At 41.1% G+C, this 15,891-nt stretch overlaps 1 protein-coding gene across 1 annotated transcript in view; it reads right to left on the reverse strand.

The window, feature by feature from the left end:
- The window catches only part of GatB (glutamyl-tRNA(Gln) amidotransferase subunit B, mitochondrial), a 43,414-nt gene that overhangs the window by 25,852 nt on the left and 1,671 nt on the right, over positions 1 to 15,891 (reverse strand). Inside the window, exons 3-6 of the mRNA XM_067156638.2 lie at positions 11,026 to 11,139; positions 4,232 to 4,404; positions 3,634 to 3,782; positions 1,834 to 2,069 (exon numbers count right to left, since the gene is read on the reverse strand). Of these exons, the coding sequence (XP_067012739.2) occupies positions 1,834 to 2,069; positions 3,634 to 3,782; positions 4,232 to 4,404; positions 11,026 to 11,139 (672 nt within the window). The remainder of the gene's footprint in view (positions 1 to 1,833; positions 2,070 to 3,633; positions 3,783 to 4,231; positions 4,405 to 11,025; positions 11,140 to 15,891) is intronic.

A 15,891-nucleotide genomic window follows, 5' to 3' on the forward strand; every position in this document is an offset into this window, starting at 1 on the left:
TTTAAACAGAATGTTTTATATTTTCACCGTTCAATACTTATCGGTGTGTGGTCTCCGGAGAGGCCTGGTGCAGGTGACCTGCATGTCGGAGGATGGGGCCCTACCTGGGATGATTTCTAATGATGAAGACTGGCCCCAAGCTATAGGAATTAACCAATGAAGGTTAAAATCCCCAACCCAGCCGGGAATTGTCCTTGGACCCATTGGACCAAGGGCCAGCACGCTAACCATTTAGCCACAGAGCCGGACAATACTTACAGATACTATATACACATACGTTAGTAGTATACGTTTCAGTCACTGAGACATTCCTCAGCTAATGAATTAATACAAAACATTCCATTTAAAGGAATCATTATTTTATCATCTTTGATACAAAAAACAGCTTTTGCAAAATCATTTGTGAGGAGTATTCCAGTGGAGGGAAGAGATGTGGATATGGAGGAGGATGACAAGGATCATGATGATGATAATGCTTGTTGTTTAATGGGGCCTAACATCGAGGTCATCGGCCCCTAATGGTACGAAATGAAATGACAACATAAAATTCAAAATCATCCACTGACCAAAAATTTTAAAGAAGGAATGGATGGACATGAACCAAAAAACAACAACAAAAAATGAGCAAACAAAAAAGGAGTGGATTCAACTCAAAAAAATATTATAGATAATTCATTACTGACCAAGGGCCCACTCATGAAGCACAATCCTGAATCGAGGATGCTTGATGTCTAAAGGGGTCCAAAACCCAGATCTAAGACCCCTCAGAATGGTACATGTCGTGAGTAAAGTAGAACCATGATATTTCTCAAGCTGCGGTACTAATCAAAGGTAGCGTAAACTCATGGTGTTTCAAACATTAAGGTACTACTCACAAGTATTGTACGTCGTAAAGGTAACACAGACCTATGGTGTTTCTCACAAAATGGTGCCACTCATAGCCAACGCAAACCAATAAGGTTCCTCACCTAGGTGTACTAATCACTGGCAACGCAGAGCCACGGTGTCGCTCATATAGCGGTACAACTCACAGGCAACGCCCAGACCCGTGGTGTTGCTCATATGGGTACGACTCACGGGCACTGGAAACCCACACTTAACCCTGCTTGAGTGCTACGAATCACAAAACTATTCAGTACCTAACAGAGTGGTACTACTTGCAAGTAAAGGCGACCCATGGTGTTCCCCGCATGATGGTACGAATCAAAAATAGTTTCATGGTTCTAATTCAATCATTCCTTGGTCGCCCCTTTTAGTCGCCTCTCACGACAGGCAGGGGATACCGTGGGTGTATTCTTCGTCTGCCTCCCCCACCCACAGGGGGTGTTTGTTTGGTCCGCGAGAGGCATTTTATTTCCCTCAAGTCTGCCGGCAAGCCGGTTAGGACCCCGCTATCCACCACCTGGGACGCGCCACGTGGGAGTATCACCTCTCCCCCTGCTACGCCTGCGTAGCAGGTTCGTAGAGGATGACAAGGACCAGCTGGTCAGAAAGAGAAACAAATGAACAAGTATTACAGGAAATATCCTGAAATCAAGAATACTAGACAGGGCAAGGCACGAGGGAGGAAGAGACGAGGCAGACCCAATAGATCTAACAAAAAGAACGGGATGCAAGAATTATCCCACAATAAACAGGACAGCTGATGATACCCTTTACATTGTGATGAAGAATTACTGGATAAACATTACAATATTCCAAAAATAGTAAAAAAATGTTGGATTGATGCAGGAGAGGATTATTTCTATTATTCTATCTTTGCTATGTCAATGATGAGAGTAAAGTTAGACCATGCCTTTCATTTCTCCTGATGTTACATTGAAGACCACCGACCTGTTTCTCCTCCTTGTCCCTCATGGGCACCGTCTGTCTCGCCTGGGCGTCCCACGCTCTCGTCTCATTCACCACTTCCTCTCCGGCCTCTAGAAGCTCCGTCTGGCGAGACAGCTCGTAGCGGACCGCGTTGGCCACTCCCCGTACGCTGCCGATGTTCTTGACCTCCGTACGCACGCCCAGCGGTTCTCCCTTGCGATGGATGGACACGTTTGCGTCCACTCTCAGCGCCCCCTCTGGTGAAAGTCGGGAAAACATGAACCAGGTCAGTACAAAAATCTTCCTAGTGATTCAACGTGTTGCTAACAGATGGAAATTTTTCAGTGATAAGAGGATGGGAAAGTGGAAGGAAGTAGCCAAGGCCAGCATTAGCTTGGTGATAATGGTGTGCAGCCTCCAGAGGAGCCTGGTGTCCTACCTACAAACATGCAGCCCCTGAGGCAGAGGAAATAACCAGGCCAGGAATCAAACCTGAGACCTCTTAGAGCCAGACATTAGCCTGCTGTGAAAATGAGAAATAATGGAAAACGATATTCAGGTCTCAGGGGGACCTTGTGACACCCCCGCACTGTGTTTTAGTTTAGTAATATGGTGTGTGGAAACAGGAAGGTTTCCTGTGATTTATTTTGCACATTATTGGGAAATAAAGAGCTGTCTATAACATTCAAAACTTTATGAGCCACGGTTGCATGAACAACTCGTCCAGAAGGATCACGTCAGTATGGCAGGTGCGGACCCGCAAGTTCTACTTCAAAGTGTCGCTTTGTGGGATGATTATGTTGGAGATTAAACTACCACTAAACGAAATGCATATTAATTTGAGAATTTGCTGAAATTTTGTGCGTATATAATCTTGTAGTGATGGAAAACATACAGCCGACCATGTTTTGATAAATTTATTTTTGTTAATGTTCGTCTAATTTGCAAATAAATGTTCAATGTTCATACAAAATGGCATTTCCACAGCCATCATGGTGATTTTATTTGCAATTTCAGTGCAACTTCAAACCTTTGAGGAAAAGTCCTCATAATTTACACACCTTCATTTGATAACAAAAAAATTGGTCAAAAATTTGCAAAAATTACAAGGGAAAATGCAGTAAATTATCTGAAAATGTTTTTTTCACTTGATTCCTACAAATTTTCCACCTGTATTACAAAATCTTTTCCTTGACCTGCAGCAAGTGACATCTAGTTTAGAACAAGAAATATTAGCCTTTCCTACTAAAGAATTCCTGTATGCCTCCTATCTTCTTTCTATAATCTGAACCTACCAACTGTCTTCTATTTGGAACTTTTTACTTGTCACGTACACGTACTTCTGTCTAGTTTCTTCATCTTGGAGATTTTCTACCCTTATGCATCTGCAGACAGATGTTAATTTCTTTATCCTAAGCCTAGAAATACATACAAAAACCCTTGAAATACTGGTACAATCCTAACAGATTTACTGTATTCAAAGTAAGTAGTCTATTGTGCATCTAGTGCCTCATGTTTCCTATGTAAAATGTAGTACTTGACCGATTTCTTTACAGATTCCCACGGAATTTCTATCAGTTAATTACTGTTCTAAGTAGAGTTGAGAAACATTCAGTTCACCACCATATTTGGAGAAAAATGAATTATGGAAATTAAAATAGGGCCTCCTTTTTTTAACTTAGCTGTCACAAATTATACTGAGATTCTTGGATACTAAAAGATAGAATGGGATAGCTGCTGGCAAAAAAGAGTATAAGAAATGATGAGTGCTGGGGTTGGTATCTTGAGCACTGAGCTACGTAATTTTAGCTGGCAACTCACCTTCCATCTTGCAAGAGCAAGTTCCAAGCCGCCTTAGGATGTTGCTCAGCTCGTTGACGAGAGCTGCGGCCTCCTCCCCGTCCTCAAGGTCGGGCTCGAACACCAGCTCCATGAGGGGTATCCCTGCACGGTTCAGGTCTACCAGACTCCTAACGAACACACACTTCAGTTCTAGCTATCTACAAACGTGACAGCAGTAAACACAACAATAGTGAAAAATTACAGTCTTGTCTAACCCCTCTAAGTACCTTGAACCAAGAAGTCATTCTACCATCAATTGTCACTGCAGCCCAATTGTCAACGTAAATGTCCTGACTTGTAATAATCCACCTTTAATCCTTTAGTACGTCAAACATCCCTCCACGAGTACTCTTTCGTGCCTTCTCTAACTCTACAAAACAACCATGTGTGAATTTTCCTCTTGTAGCATTTTAGAATTACTTGATACACACTGAAAATCTGGTCCTGACAGCCCTTCTGAGGTCTAACCACTGATCGCACACCTTTTTTTCAAAATGCCTATGAACTGATCATTGATTTACTATGCAACATCATTTATGCTAAAAATATTTCAACTGTTTCCCATTTCATTGGTTACCTTTGTGCTTCCTCATCATGAAGAGATTTCCCACTGTCCTGTTCCAGTTGTAGCTGATGTATTCGAGACGTCTTGGTGTACGGCTTCTTGTGTACGCCGGGAGTGAATACTTGGAACTGAAGCTGGCCATTGCGTGCCAGAGGTGACCTCTGTTGGGTAATCTGGTACCCAGCCTGCAAGTAAAACAATCATTATCAACAAGGAGGGCTCGACAAATCCCAGGCGACAAAAAAAAGTGTAGGTGTTTAAAAATGCAATAATGAATTAAAGATTTTGATTTCTGAGGAAACTAATCAGTACTGTTGCAGTTTAACAACTTTATATAAATTGAAAAACTAGTATATTGGTCCACTAAGTCAATACCTATAATTTTATTTACAATATTCGAAGTTGTAAAAGCATTTTATTAAAACAACAGGATATATTTCGGCCGCTTTAAGCCATCTTCAGTTGTCTAGAATTAACTTAAAATTAATAGACTCAAAGTTACAAAACATGGATAAAATTCACAACACACAAGGATGAACGTGTCACCGACTTAGTGTTAACTTAGCCACCGTAACAGGCATGATATCACACACACACACACACACACACACACACACACACACACACACACACACACACACACACTCTCTCTCTCTCTCTCTCTCTCTCTCTCTCTCTCTCTCTCTCTCTCTCTCTCTCGTTATTTCGTATCGCACATCATGACCAGATGACAATTGATTCCTACTCAATCGTCTGGCTGGCATTAAATCAGTTTGGTCTACATCTGTGAATTCATAACATTTTAGAAGTTTTATACCAAGTGGAACAACAATTTGAATGAATCCTCTGTCATTTTTGCATGAAACAAATTTTAAGGACAGAAGAAACTTTTCATTACATCATCGTCATTTTATGTAGGACTGTTCTAACTTCATCACATTACATCTAGCAACTTCATCTCATGATGATTCAACATGCACTCAATTTATAAATACCGTACATCAAATGGGTGTGAATTTTATTCATGTTCTGTAACTTTTCGCATATTAATTTTAAGTTAATTCTGTACAGCTGAAGATGGCCTAATGCAGCCGAAACATGTCTTGTTATTTTAGCAAGATGCTTTTACAATTTTGAATTGTAAATATACTAGTTTTTCAATTTATATAACATAACTGTCAATACGGATCCAAAATGAAATTTATTTCATGAAACAACAACTTTATGTGAAAAGGGATCTACTTCAGAATATGTTGAGGTCTTCACTGCAAACAGATCGCATAAATCACCTAAGGCCGATTAATGTGAACGGCCCAGGCCTAGAAGATTTTGAACTGATATAAATAATCAGACTTGTTAGGAGGAGCAAATAAGAAAGCAGCAGCGATCACTTCTAAGGTGATAAGATTGAACTGGTTAATTATCATAGAGGTCAGGGATCTAATTTTGATGCCTGGCTGGTGAGAAATTTTGCTGGCCAATTTCTGCAGCCCTGCAGTAGGGCCACTAGTATGTGAGCCTCAATTATAATCAAGTTTCGAGTCATCCAAGGTACTTTTCATAAATTCTTATTTTTTAAATTGTGTGGTATAAAATAACATACAGCACGCACCACAGCGTGTACTGTGGGGGTGGAAAAGTACACAACACCTGGCAACATGAGCACAAGATATAGTCGAGTGGGTAAATGCAGACGATCAGCTGGAAGTCACGGACAAAACTATCGTGAAGGGAGTTGTAACGGTGATGACGAAAATGACAGTGTAAGCTTAGTTCCTGGACTTCATGTGATTGAGATGGTGATGGAATACACTGAGCAGCAGCCAGAGACCGCTCCAACTGCATCACTGGTGTGAAATGGCAGGGATAAAGAGGGCGAGAATCTTCAAACAGAAGAACCTAAAGTACTGCTATTCATCAAAGTAATCTCTTTAACTCGTGAGAGTTTTGTTTTGCTGTAATGCACTTCATATTTTATTTAACTTTATAAAACTGCATCAGTATCAAAGTCAAGTTACCTTTACATATGTATTTCACACAGCCACAGATGATCACAACCCCACACCACCACCACCACCACCTTCTAAGTACATGAACACAGAGAACTTTAGGGACAGCAGGGTAAGGCTTCACTCTGTGGAGCAATGGTCGCAAGTTCAAAGCCGACTGATGTAGTCAGATTTTTAAACGGCACAAAAAAGTCGAGTGGTCAACATGTATAAGATCTCTGATGACACGTTTGGTGTTTACTCAACAAAATAAATTAAAAGTCAGACAAAGATCCTTTTCTCTGCCATCTTTGGAGAAACCTGGTGCAGGTATAGGTGACCCGTGCGCCTGTGAAGATTTACAATACCCGACCTGGCCAGCAATTGAACCCAGGACCCCTGGAACAAAAGGTCAGCATTCTAAACACTTAGCCATGGAGCTGGACCCTCCATACAGTAACTGAGACCAGATGATGATGATGTTGTGATGATTATGATTAATATATATATATGGCCTATATATATATTTGTTTACATCGTTATGTCCTACTTAGGAACTCGATTGAGCCAGCTTAGCTGATGTGTTGGCCTTCTTCTCCTCCCAAAATCTCTTCATCCTCTTGCTGAGCTGCTTCCTTCATTCTTCTGTCCAAGTTATAGTGGCCCTCGTGCTGGGTTTGTCTTCAAACTGGTGATTGTCGATTTTGGTTCTGAATTTATATCAGTCCTGTACAATGTCTTTTGAGATGATGATTTCCTGGAGATCTGTTTCAATTTCACGAAGCCAAGCTGTTCTAGGTTTTAGATGAAAGGGCCAGGTTGAGAATTATTTTAGTTAGTCTGTTACTGTTCATTCTGATAATGTGTCCATAAAATTTCAATAGTCTTTTCCGAAAATGTGTAGGATATTTTTTCAGAATGACAATATATTTCCTGGGATTTTTTCCCCCCTCCATGTTTCTTAAATTTTCCTTTCCTGTTTCTCTATGTCTTTGGTTAGAGACCCGCCACCAATGATTAAGGTTTCTGAAGCACATAACGCTTCAGGTTTGATTACTGTATTATAGTGTCTAAATTTTGCTTTCCGAGATATTGATTGTTTATTGTACCTGTTCCAAGTGATCCTTTAAGCTCTCTGTAATTTGGAAATTCTTTATTTCCTTCACGGTTTAAACAAGAGGACTGAATAATTTCTCCCAAACATTTGAATTGGTTCATCTGAAAGATTTTGCCAAATTTTATTATTATTATTAGTTTTGTGGACCCTGTTAATGCATTCTTGTCTTTCATCAGTCCACTGTTTTCACTGGCATTTTCTAAGTTTCTTCGAGAAAGGAACACGTTCCTGGTGTCTTCACTTGCGACCCCTATTTTTTGAAGGTATTTTCAACTTCAGACAACCAAGAACCCCTTGTTTTCTTGTTTACAAAGTAGAAAAAGATCTGGCTGGCGTATCTTTGCGAGCTCATACGTGTTATGTGGCCATGAAAATTCATCCTCTTTTTCCGAATGGTGTCTGTTATTCATACTGCAAGCAGGTTCGCTCATCCTGTACTCACCATTTTCTCTGATTGGTCCCACGACTTTTCTCAAGATTTTACTTTATTTGACTTCTAACTTTTCAACCAGACCCTTCCTGTTCAATGCACATCCTCTGGACAAACAACTGAACAATAGTGCCTAAGTTTGGCACTGACGACGCTGATCTTTTGTTGTAGATATTGCTCTTAGCTGGTACGCTACTTCTATCTTGTTGATCCTACATTCTCATAGTTGTTAGGTGTTGTCCACTCGCCTAAGTACCTAAACTTTTCTGCCTGTTTATTTTTCCTCTGTTCCACAACTAACTCCTAGGAGCTGACTTGATATTATGTGTAAACTCTGTTTTTTTCATTGGAGATCTGGAGGCCAGCTTTGCTGCTTGGGTTTTAAGTTGATTGATTTCTTTTGCAGTGCTTTCTAGGGAATCAGAGAATATGGAAAGATCATCTGCAAAAGCTAGGCAGTTCTCTAGTATCCTATTTGAAATCCAACCTAGACATCTTCCTTGCACATTTCTTTGCGTCATTTGTGAATGGTGTTCTCTAGATTATTACTCTTCCGGTAATGCACAGAATAGCATAAACAAAATATCAACCCGTTTGGTTCCTTCTCGCTTTCCATGTTCCAAGTTTTTCACCAGCTGTATTCATCTTCACCTTGTCAACCTTCGTAGGGACATGGCTGCTGTCCTGGAAAACCGGGGTTTGATTCCTGATACTAGCAGGAAGACTGCTAGGTGATTTAAAAAGGTTCATGCAGATTAGGCGTACCTCGAAAGAGCTGCAACACCTTGGAATGAGGAAACGAATGTACATCTTCAGTCTTGATGCGAGACGAGTACAATACGAAGAAAGACACAGTGAAAGGGAAGACATCCAGGTGTCATAAGGCAAGGAACACAGGACAAAGGATCTCAAAGGTTCAATACAAGTATTAGAGAGGAACAAACACGTGACAATAGAGCGAGATAGGATTGTGTATCCTACACAGCGTTCGTCATCTTGCACCCTTATCATTTTATCAGCTGCTCAAGTAAGCGAGACAGTGTTCCACGTGACTTCAGTGCACCTTTGCCAGGTGAGAGATTCGAACACGGAGCTCTGAGTGTTTCTGTACTTGTGCTCAATTCTTGGCGTGGCACTCAAGCCGGTAGGATCGTTGCCCAGTACTACTTCCTCTTCAACCACCAGTGGACGTGGACTTAAGGTACAGCCCCAGCATTTGCCTGGTGTGAAAATGGGAAACCATGAAAAACCATCTTCAAGGCTGGCGATACGATAGTGGCGTTCAAAACCACTATCTACCGAATGTAAGCTCATTGCTGCATGAGCCTAACCACACGGCCACATGCTCGGTACGGTCGGATTCACCACAGGCTTGGATTAAACCTGGTGCAATGTATGTTAATGCAAAGAAAAATTCATCACGGTTCTGTATTGAGTTACAATTCACAATTCTTATTAAAGAATACATAGAGAAGTACATAGAGGAATTCTGCATTTCAATCTATAATTGTTGCCAACTCTGCACTAAAAGGAACTTCAAGGGATGACTGGATAGGGGTTTAGAAAGTGTGCGCCTGTCTGTTGGCCAAGATGATTTCCGCCCATCTCCCTCAAGGCGTTAAACTTGTTTGCCAGCACCCGCACTAACAAAACAAGTGACCGTGTTAGCTTTTGTCAGACAACCTCCTGGTTAAGTCTTGAATTCAGTGCAGATGTTGTGATATCACAATAAAACTCTGTAAACAAAAAACCGAAGATAATTGACAATGTGAAAAATGACCTATCGAATGTGTTTACTTTAGGAACGTACAGCTTCTTTCATATAATTGTCTTCTCTTGCAGCCTACTATTTTTTCCAAATCTGCTGTCGCCCTCTAAGTCATTTACCAGGGTTAAGCTGTAACACGGGTAAAGCATGTTTCCTAACAACCGTGTTAAATCGAGCTTCTACTCTACTTAATGTTATACATTCCCAAAACAAAAGAACATTCATAGACAGTGACCAGAGACATGATGCTTGGAATCCTTCCACCTGCACATTATGTCTGTCCAATTTCAAACACGAAGATTTTGAAAGAAAGTCATCTTCTGTGATGGTCGATTTTTGTGCGGTTGAGTGTACAACATGGAGCTGCATAATCACATTATACACAAGTTAAAGGTTGATGGAGAGACAACCACCTCCACTTCTTCGCTCCGGGAAGCTGGATGCAGTTAGGAGGTTGTCCTATCCATCCACAGATGTTGTTCATATACGAACGACGCCAGTTTACATCTCTAATTTCGAGGTCTTGGAAAAACCGCTTCCCCCAAACTTCACGAGGTCTTCCAGGTCTCCTTCCAGGAACACTGCGGATAAAGTATGCTCGCAAAGTCCTGTGGGGATCCATTCTTTTCATGTGACCATACCCTTGTAATCTCTTCCCTTCTAGGGTCTCCAGCAAGCTTCTTTCAAATACAAGCTGCCGTCATATAGCCACAATCCTTATTTCATCCATTTTTGTGTTTTGTAGACAACAATGGAGGAACTTTATTTCTGTTGTCTGAAGACAACTCTTTGTTGATCCAGGAAGTGTTGCTGCTTCCAGACCATATGTCAATACAGGTGCCCGATATATATTGTACAAGCTGATCTTGGAAACTAACGGAAAGGTTTCATCCCAAAATATGACATACAGCGTGATAGAACGTGGAAGATTTCAGTATTCTGTTGCTAATCTCTTGATGTCTAGGACAGAACACTACGTAAATACTGGATGTTGTCTACAATATCCATCGCCTCATCTCCAATTCTTACATGAACAGTTGGAGTGATTCTACTCATCACCAAGCCAACTGTCTTGGTTTTGCTGATTTTAAGATCTAAGGTTGTAAAAGGTTCATGACAAGGATCTAGTCTAGCTTGTACTTCTGCTTATGTCTCACCCTATACCATTACATCAGCAAAAACCAGGGCGTAATTGTTGGATCCTGTAACTACTTTTAAAACTTCATTCATTATGGTTATGAAGAGGAATGGTGAAAGACAAGTTGCTTGCTGGACTCCACTCTTCGTTTCAAACTAACCTGACCTTTCATCCTGGATCTGGACACAACTCTTGGTTTCATCATATAATCATTGTATTTGGGCTTTCTTATGTCTCAAACACTCCCATATGTTTCTGCATGATACATTGTGATGGGGTTAACTGCTGAGAAAATAACACAGCATATAACTATATGTTCATGTGGGCATACTCAGCACTCAAATGGTTCATTTAAACAAACTCACGGGCAAATCTGCATAGAAGTAGTGTTTCCTGTCGAACCAGGACACTGGATTTATTTGACAGGAGAGTGCTAGAGCTGTCAAGACGCCCACTTCAACACACCTGCGGTTCAGCACCTGAAATATGATATGGGACAATATTAGGTATTTACTGCAGAAGGTTTAATGACAACATATTGCCATAAGGAGAAAAAGGAATGAAAACAAAAAATGCTTAAATTATTGAGGAAAAACATTAGGCAAATGAAACGTCGAAATGAACAGAGCACAAGAGCAGGAAAATGCGCATTTCAGACATCAAAATAGGCCAAGATAAAATAGAGCTAGAAAACCACATCTGATCATACACATTTTTTTTTTTTTTTGCTAGGGGCTTTACGTCGCACCGACACAGATAGGTCTTATGGCGACGATGGGATAGGAAAGGCCTAGGAGTTGGAAGGAAGCGGCCGTGGCCTTAATTAAGGTACAGCCTCAGCATTTGCCTGGTGTGAAAATGGGAAACCACGGAAAACCATTTTCAGGGCTGCCGATAGTGGGATTCGAACCTACTATCTCCCGGATGCAAGCTCACAGCCGCGCGCCTCTACGCGCACGGCCAACTCGCCCGGTCATACACAATTAGAGAGGGTGAGAGAAGGATAGTAGCGGCTAAGGAGCATGTTAGTGCAGGAAGACCTTAGTAAAGACACTCGTTTGGAACATGCTTCTCCACAGACATTGAGCAAACAAGAAAGAGGAGGGCTAGAAGCAGCAGAAATGTGGATATGGAGGAGAATGAACTGCATAAGCAATAATCAAGTACTGTAAGGCCAGCTGCACACCAGCATGACTATAATTATAAGATTGGCATCGTTCACGCGTGTGCAAACTATATTGAAATTACTAAATCGGTGTACACCAATACGACCACACCTATGAAAGATATGTGCATTGAGCGACATGCTCTGCGTCCCTTTGCTCAACAATGCACGATATTTCAAGCAAACGACATGCATGAAAGTGGACCAAAAAAAGGCTGAAGATAGAACATTCTTAATTTCCTACATCAATACTGTTGGGAGAGAAAATAAAATATAAACAGAAGCAGGGTGGCTGTGCAGGTTAACGCACTACGGCTATGGATCCAATCTCCCCATCGAGAGTTGCGTGGGTTCGAACTTCACCGCCGGCTGACTTGAGTAGCCGTGCAGGTTAACGAACGACAGCTATGGAGCCAATTTCTGCATCGAGAGATGCGTGAGTTCGAATGTCACTGTCTGCTGACCTGAGTAGCCGCGCAGGTTAACGTATTATGACTACGGAGCCAATCTCTGGATTGAGAGACGCGTGGGTTCAAACTTCACCGTCGGCTGTCCTGAGAATATTTTTCTGTAGTTGCTCATTGTCACTTTCAGGCAAATGTCAGGAGAGTTCCAATTCATACGCCACAGCCGATTCCTTTCTCCATCATTCATCTTCATTAGCGCCTCAACTGAGGTTGGCATCAGCAAAGGCCTCACCTCATCCCTGATCCTGTTGAAACACATTACTGAACCAAGCGAGTTGGATGTGCATTCGGGGGATAGTGGGTTAGAATCCTTCTGTCGGCAGGGCTGAAGATGGTTTTTCAGTTTCACACCTGGCAAATGGTGGGGCTCTACCTTAATTAAGACCATGGCCGCTACCTTCCCAATCCTAGCCCTTTCCTATATTTTTATTTATTTATTTTACAATCGGCTTTATGTAACACAGACACAGATAGGTCTTATGGCAATGATGGGATAGGAAATGGTTGGAAGTTGGAAGGAAGCGGCCGTGGCATTAACTCTTTCCAATCCCTCTGTCACCTAAAACCTTCGATGTGTTAGTAAAATGTAAAAACAGAAAACAAACATTACTGTTATGGAATTACATACTTAAAAATTATTTATTTATTTATTAATGCCTTTTTTACAGTGGCGAAGTTAGGGCTCGAGACCATCTCTTACAGTAAAGCCGAGGCGACAGGTTTGCCCTGGAAGACTACTCCAACTGAATTTAATTACATTATACGGATGAACCCAATCATTTCTTCCTTCAGTACATCCCAACAATGCCACCCTGACTTGTCAAGCTCATTACTGAAACTGACAGGAAAGTTTGTCTTGTAGTAGAGATTGTATCACTTAGCTGTGCAGCTGGCCTAAGAAGTACACGAAAAGAGAAGCCACGTCAGTGAAACTTCGTCTCCAACTGAGGAAAGAGTGGCTGATGACAAAGAAAGAAAGAAAGAAAGAAAGAAAGAAAGGGAGAGAATGAGATTTACGACTACATTACAACCTAAGGGCCGAGTGAGTTGGCTGTGTGGCCAGTGTTGCATAGCTGTGAGCTTTATACGTGCAAATTTTGTATCTGAGCCCGTATTGTCGTTAAGGATTAAATTGTGAAATCCTTACATCAAATGTTCCACCTTTGCAATACTATTCATAGTATTTCATTCATAGCTTTTCTTGACACAGGATCAGGGAGGAGATGGGATGAATACTATTCATAGTAATGTAAAGGTGGAACATTTGATGTAAGGAATTCACACAAGTTAATAGCTGTGAGCTTGCATTCGGGAGATAGTGGGTTCGAATCCCACCAGCCCTGAGGATAGTTTTCTCATGGTTTCCCATTTTCACACCAGGCAAATGCTGGGGCTGTACTTTAATTAAGGGCATGGCCACTACCTTCCCAATGCTAGCCCTTTCCCAACCTTCCCTTACCGAAAACCTTTGATGCTTTAGTACAATGTTAAACAATTAGGGAAAAAACACTTTCGCAGCTTTAATCTCGGGGTGTTAGCTCCCAGCCCAATGGTCTCGTCACCAGTCGGACCTAACCAATCCAGCCCACTGATGGTGGTGGTGATTATTGTTTTAAGAGGAAGTACAACTGGGCAAGCAACCATCCCCCATTTACACTAATAAGATAGAGGGAATTGAATGGATCCGACACTTTGCTAGTGGCTTTACGTCGTACTGACACAGATAGGTTTTATGGCGACGCTGGGATAGGAAAGGCCTAGGAGTTGGAAGGAAGCGGCCGTGGCCTTATATAAGGTACAGCCCCAGCATTTGCCTGGTGTGAAAATGGGAAACCAAGGAAAACCATCTTCAGGGCTGCCGACAGTGGGATTTGAACCCACTATCTCCTGGATGCAAGCTCACAACTGCGTGCCTCTAACCGCACGGCCAACTCGCCCGGTCCGACACTTTGAAAAATGAAGATATGGGCCAAAGAAAGACAACAGTCTTGAAGAGCATGAAAATGAAAAATTCTAAGCCTTGAAACCTAATATTATCGGGGTCGGAAAAGAACAGGAGTTGACCAAGGTTGGTCAGATGGGATAGATGAAAGTGAGGAGCCTGGCACAAGTAAGTGGAAGCAATGATAGGACTAAGCTAAAGTCCCCATGGTCGCCAACCAACGCTCCCAAGTTAGGAGACCCTGGAGCCACTTTTAGTCACCTCTTTCAACAGGTAGGGGATACTATGGGTGTTATTACCATCCCCACACACAGGGGTCAAGCCTAATGGCCTTGTAAGTAACCAGACCTATCTCAAAAGGTCACATTCTTGTCTCTATACTAGGGCCCACGAGAGATGGAGTCCGACGTCTAGAAATAGCAACGTGAAAAAATTGCATAATGCCGCTCGAAAATTGTCTATTGCTATGGTGATACAACATTTTCAGGACTGCTATCGCCACGTGGCATTGGTTGCTCTGTCGCTTTTGTGATGACATTTGCAGTTGTACTGCGTTCGCTGTGTTGCTTTATGTGTTTGTTTTCCAAACGGTTTTTCCTATTAGTTTATCTTTGTTAGTTAATCAGTGGCTACTTGTTCTATTTTCTTAATTCTATTATTGAAGTATATCATTAATATTCAGCGTTAAATAATATTGAAGTGGTAACATAACTTTCTTATGACTGCCGGGCGGATATAAGTTATTCCTCGATTGCAATTTTTGATATGTTGTATATGTTATAATATGATGATGATGATATTAGCAGTTCATGGTTTTTTAAAATTGATTTTGATATCTCAGATTTAACCTTATTTTTTATTTATTTATTTATTGGTGATAAAAGGTCCCATGAGCCTCTGGCTCGTGATAGGGACAATACAGTACATACTTTTTAAGGCAACACAATAATTACATTTCATATACAATGGCTTTTCTGTAAAGTGACAAGTACTTTTTTTTTCTTTCTTTTTACATGTTAGGATCATAATTTTTCATAAGTATATTCAGATATTGCATGGCTGTAATATACTAAATATGGACAATATATATATTATTGTATTAATTAAACCAAGTTATATAGAGATTATATTAAGATATCTGTAAAAGAGTAATATTCCTTCAGTTTTTTCTTAAAACATATAATCGATTTAGAGTTCTTTATAACAGGAGGCAACATATTATATTCCCTAAACATTGATGATTCTATGCCTTTCACTCAAGCTTAGGAATGGGTCAAAGTATTTTTTTCTTGTAGAATTTGACATTGCTCCGACACAGATAGATCTTATAACGATGATGGGATAAGAAAGGAGTAGGAGTGCGAAGAAAGCGACCATGCCTTTCATGAAGGTACAGACCCAACAAGGGTCAAGGTTTATTGAATTGCATTAAGCCAACATGTTTTATTAAACTCAGCCTGTATTAACCGTACAACACTAACGCTCTTAATTTTTATGACTGTCAATTCTTCATTGCTGCGTAAAACATGCAGGAAGGTCACAAGTGCTTCCATCTCTTCACTAGTCCTACCTTTAATGACTGAATGATGTGCCTACGACTTCCAAGAGGAAACTCCACGCATTGCTTAGAAAACTGTTGTGGGCTTTCTGAAGGTCG

The sequence above is a fragment of the Anabrus simplex genome, chromosome 12 (assembly GCF_040414725.1).
Source record: "Anabrus simplex isolate iqAnaSimp1 chromosome 12, ASM4041472v1, whole genome shotgun sequence".
In the NCBI taxonomy this organism is placed as follows: domain Eukaryota; kingdom Metazoa; phylum Arthropoda; class Insecta; order Orthoptera; family Tettigoniidae; genus Anabrus; species Anabrus simplex.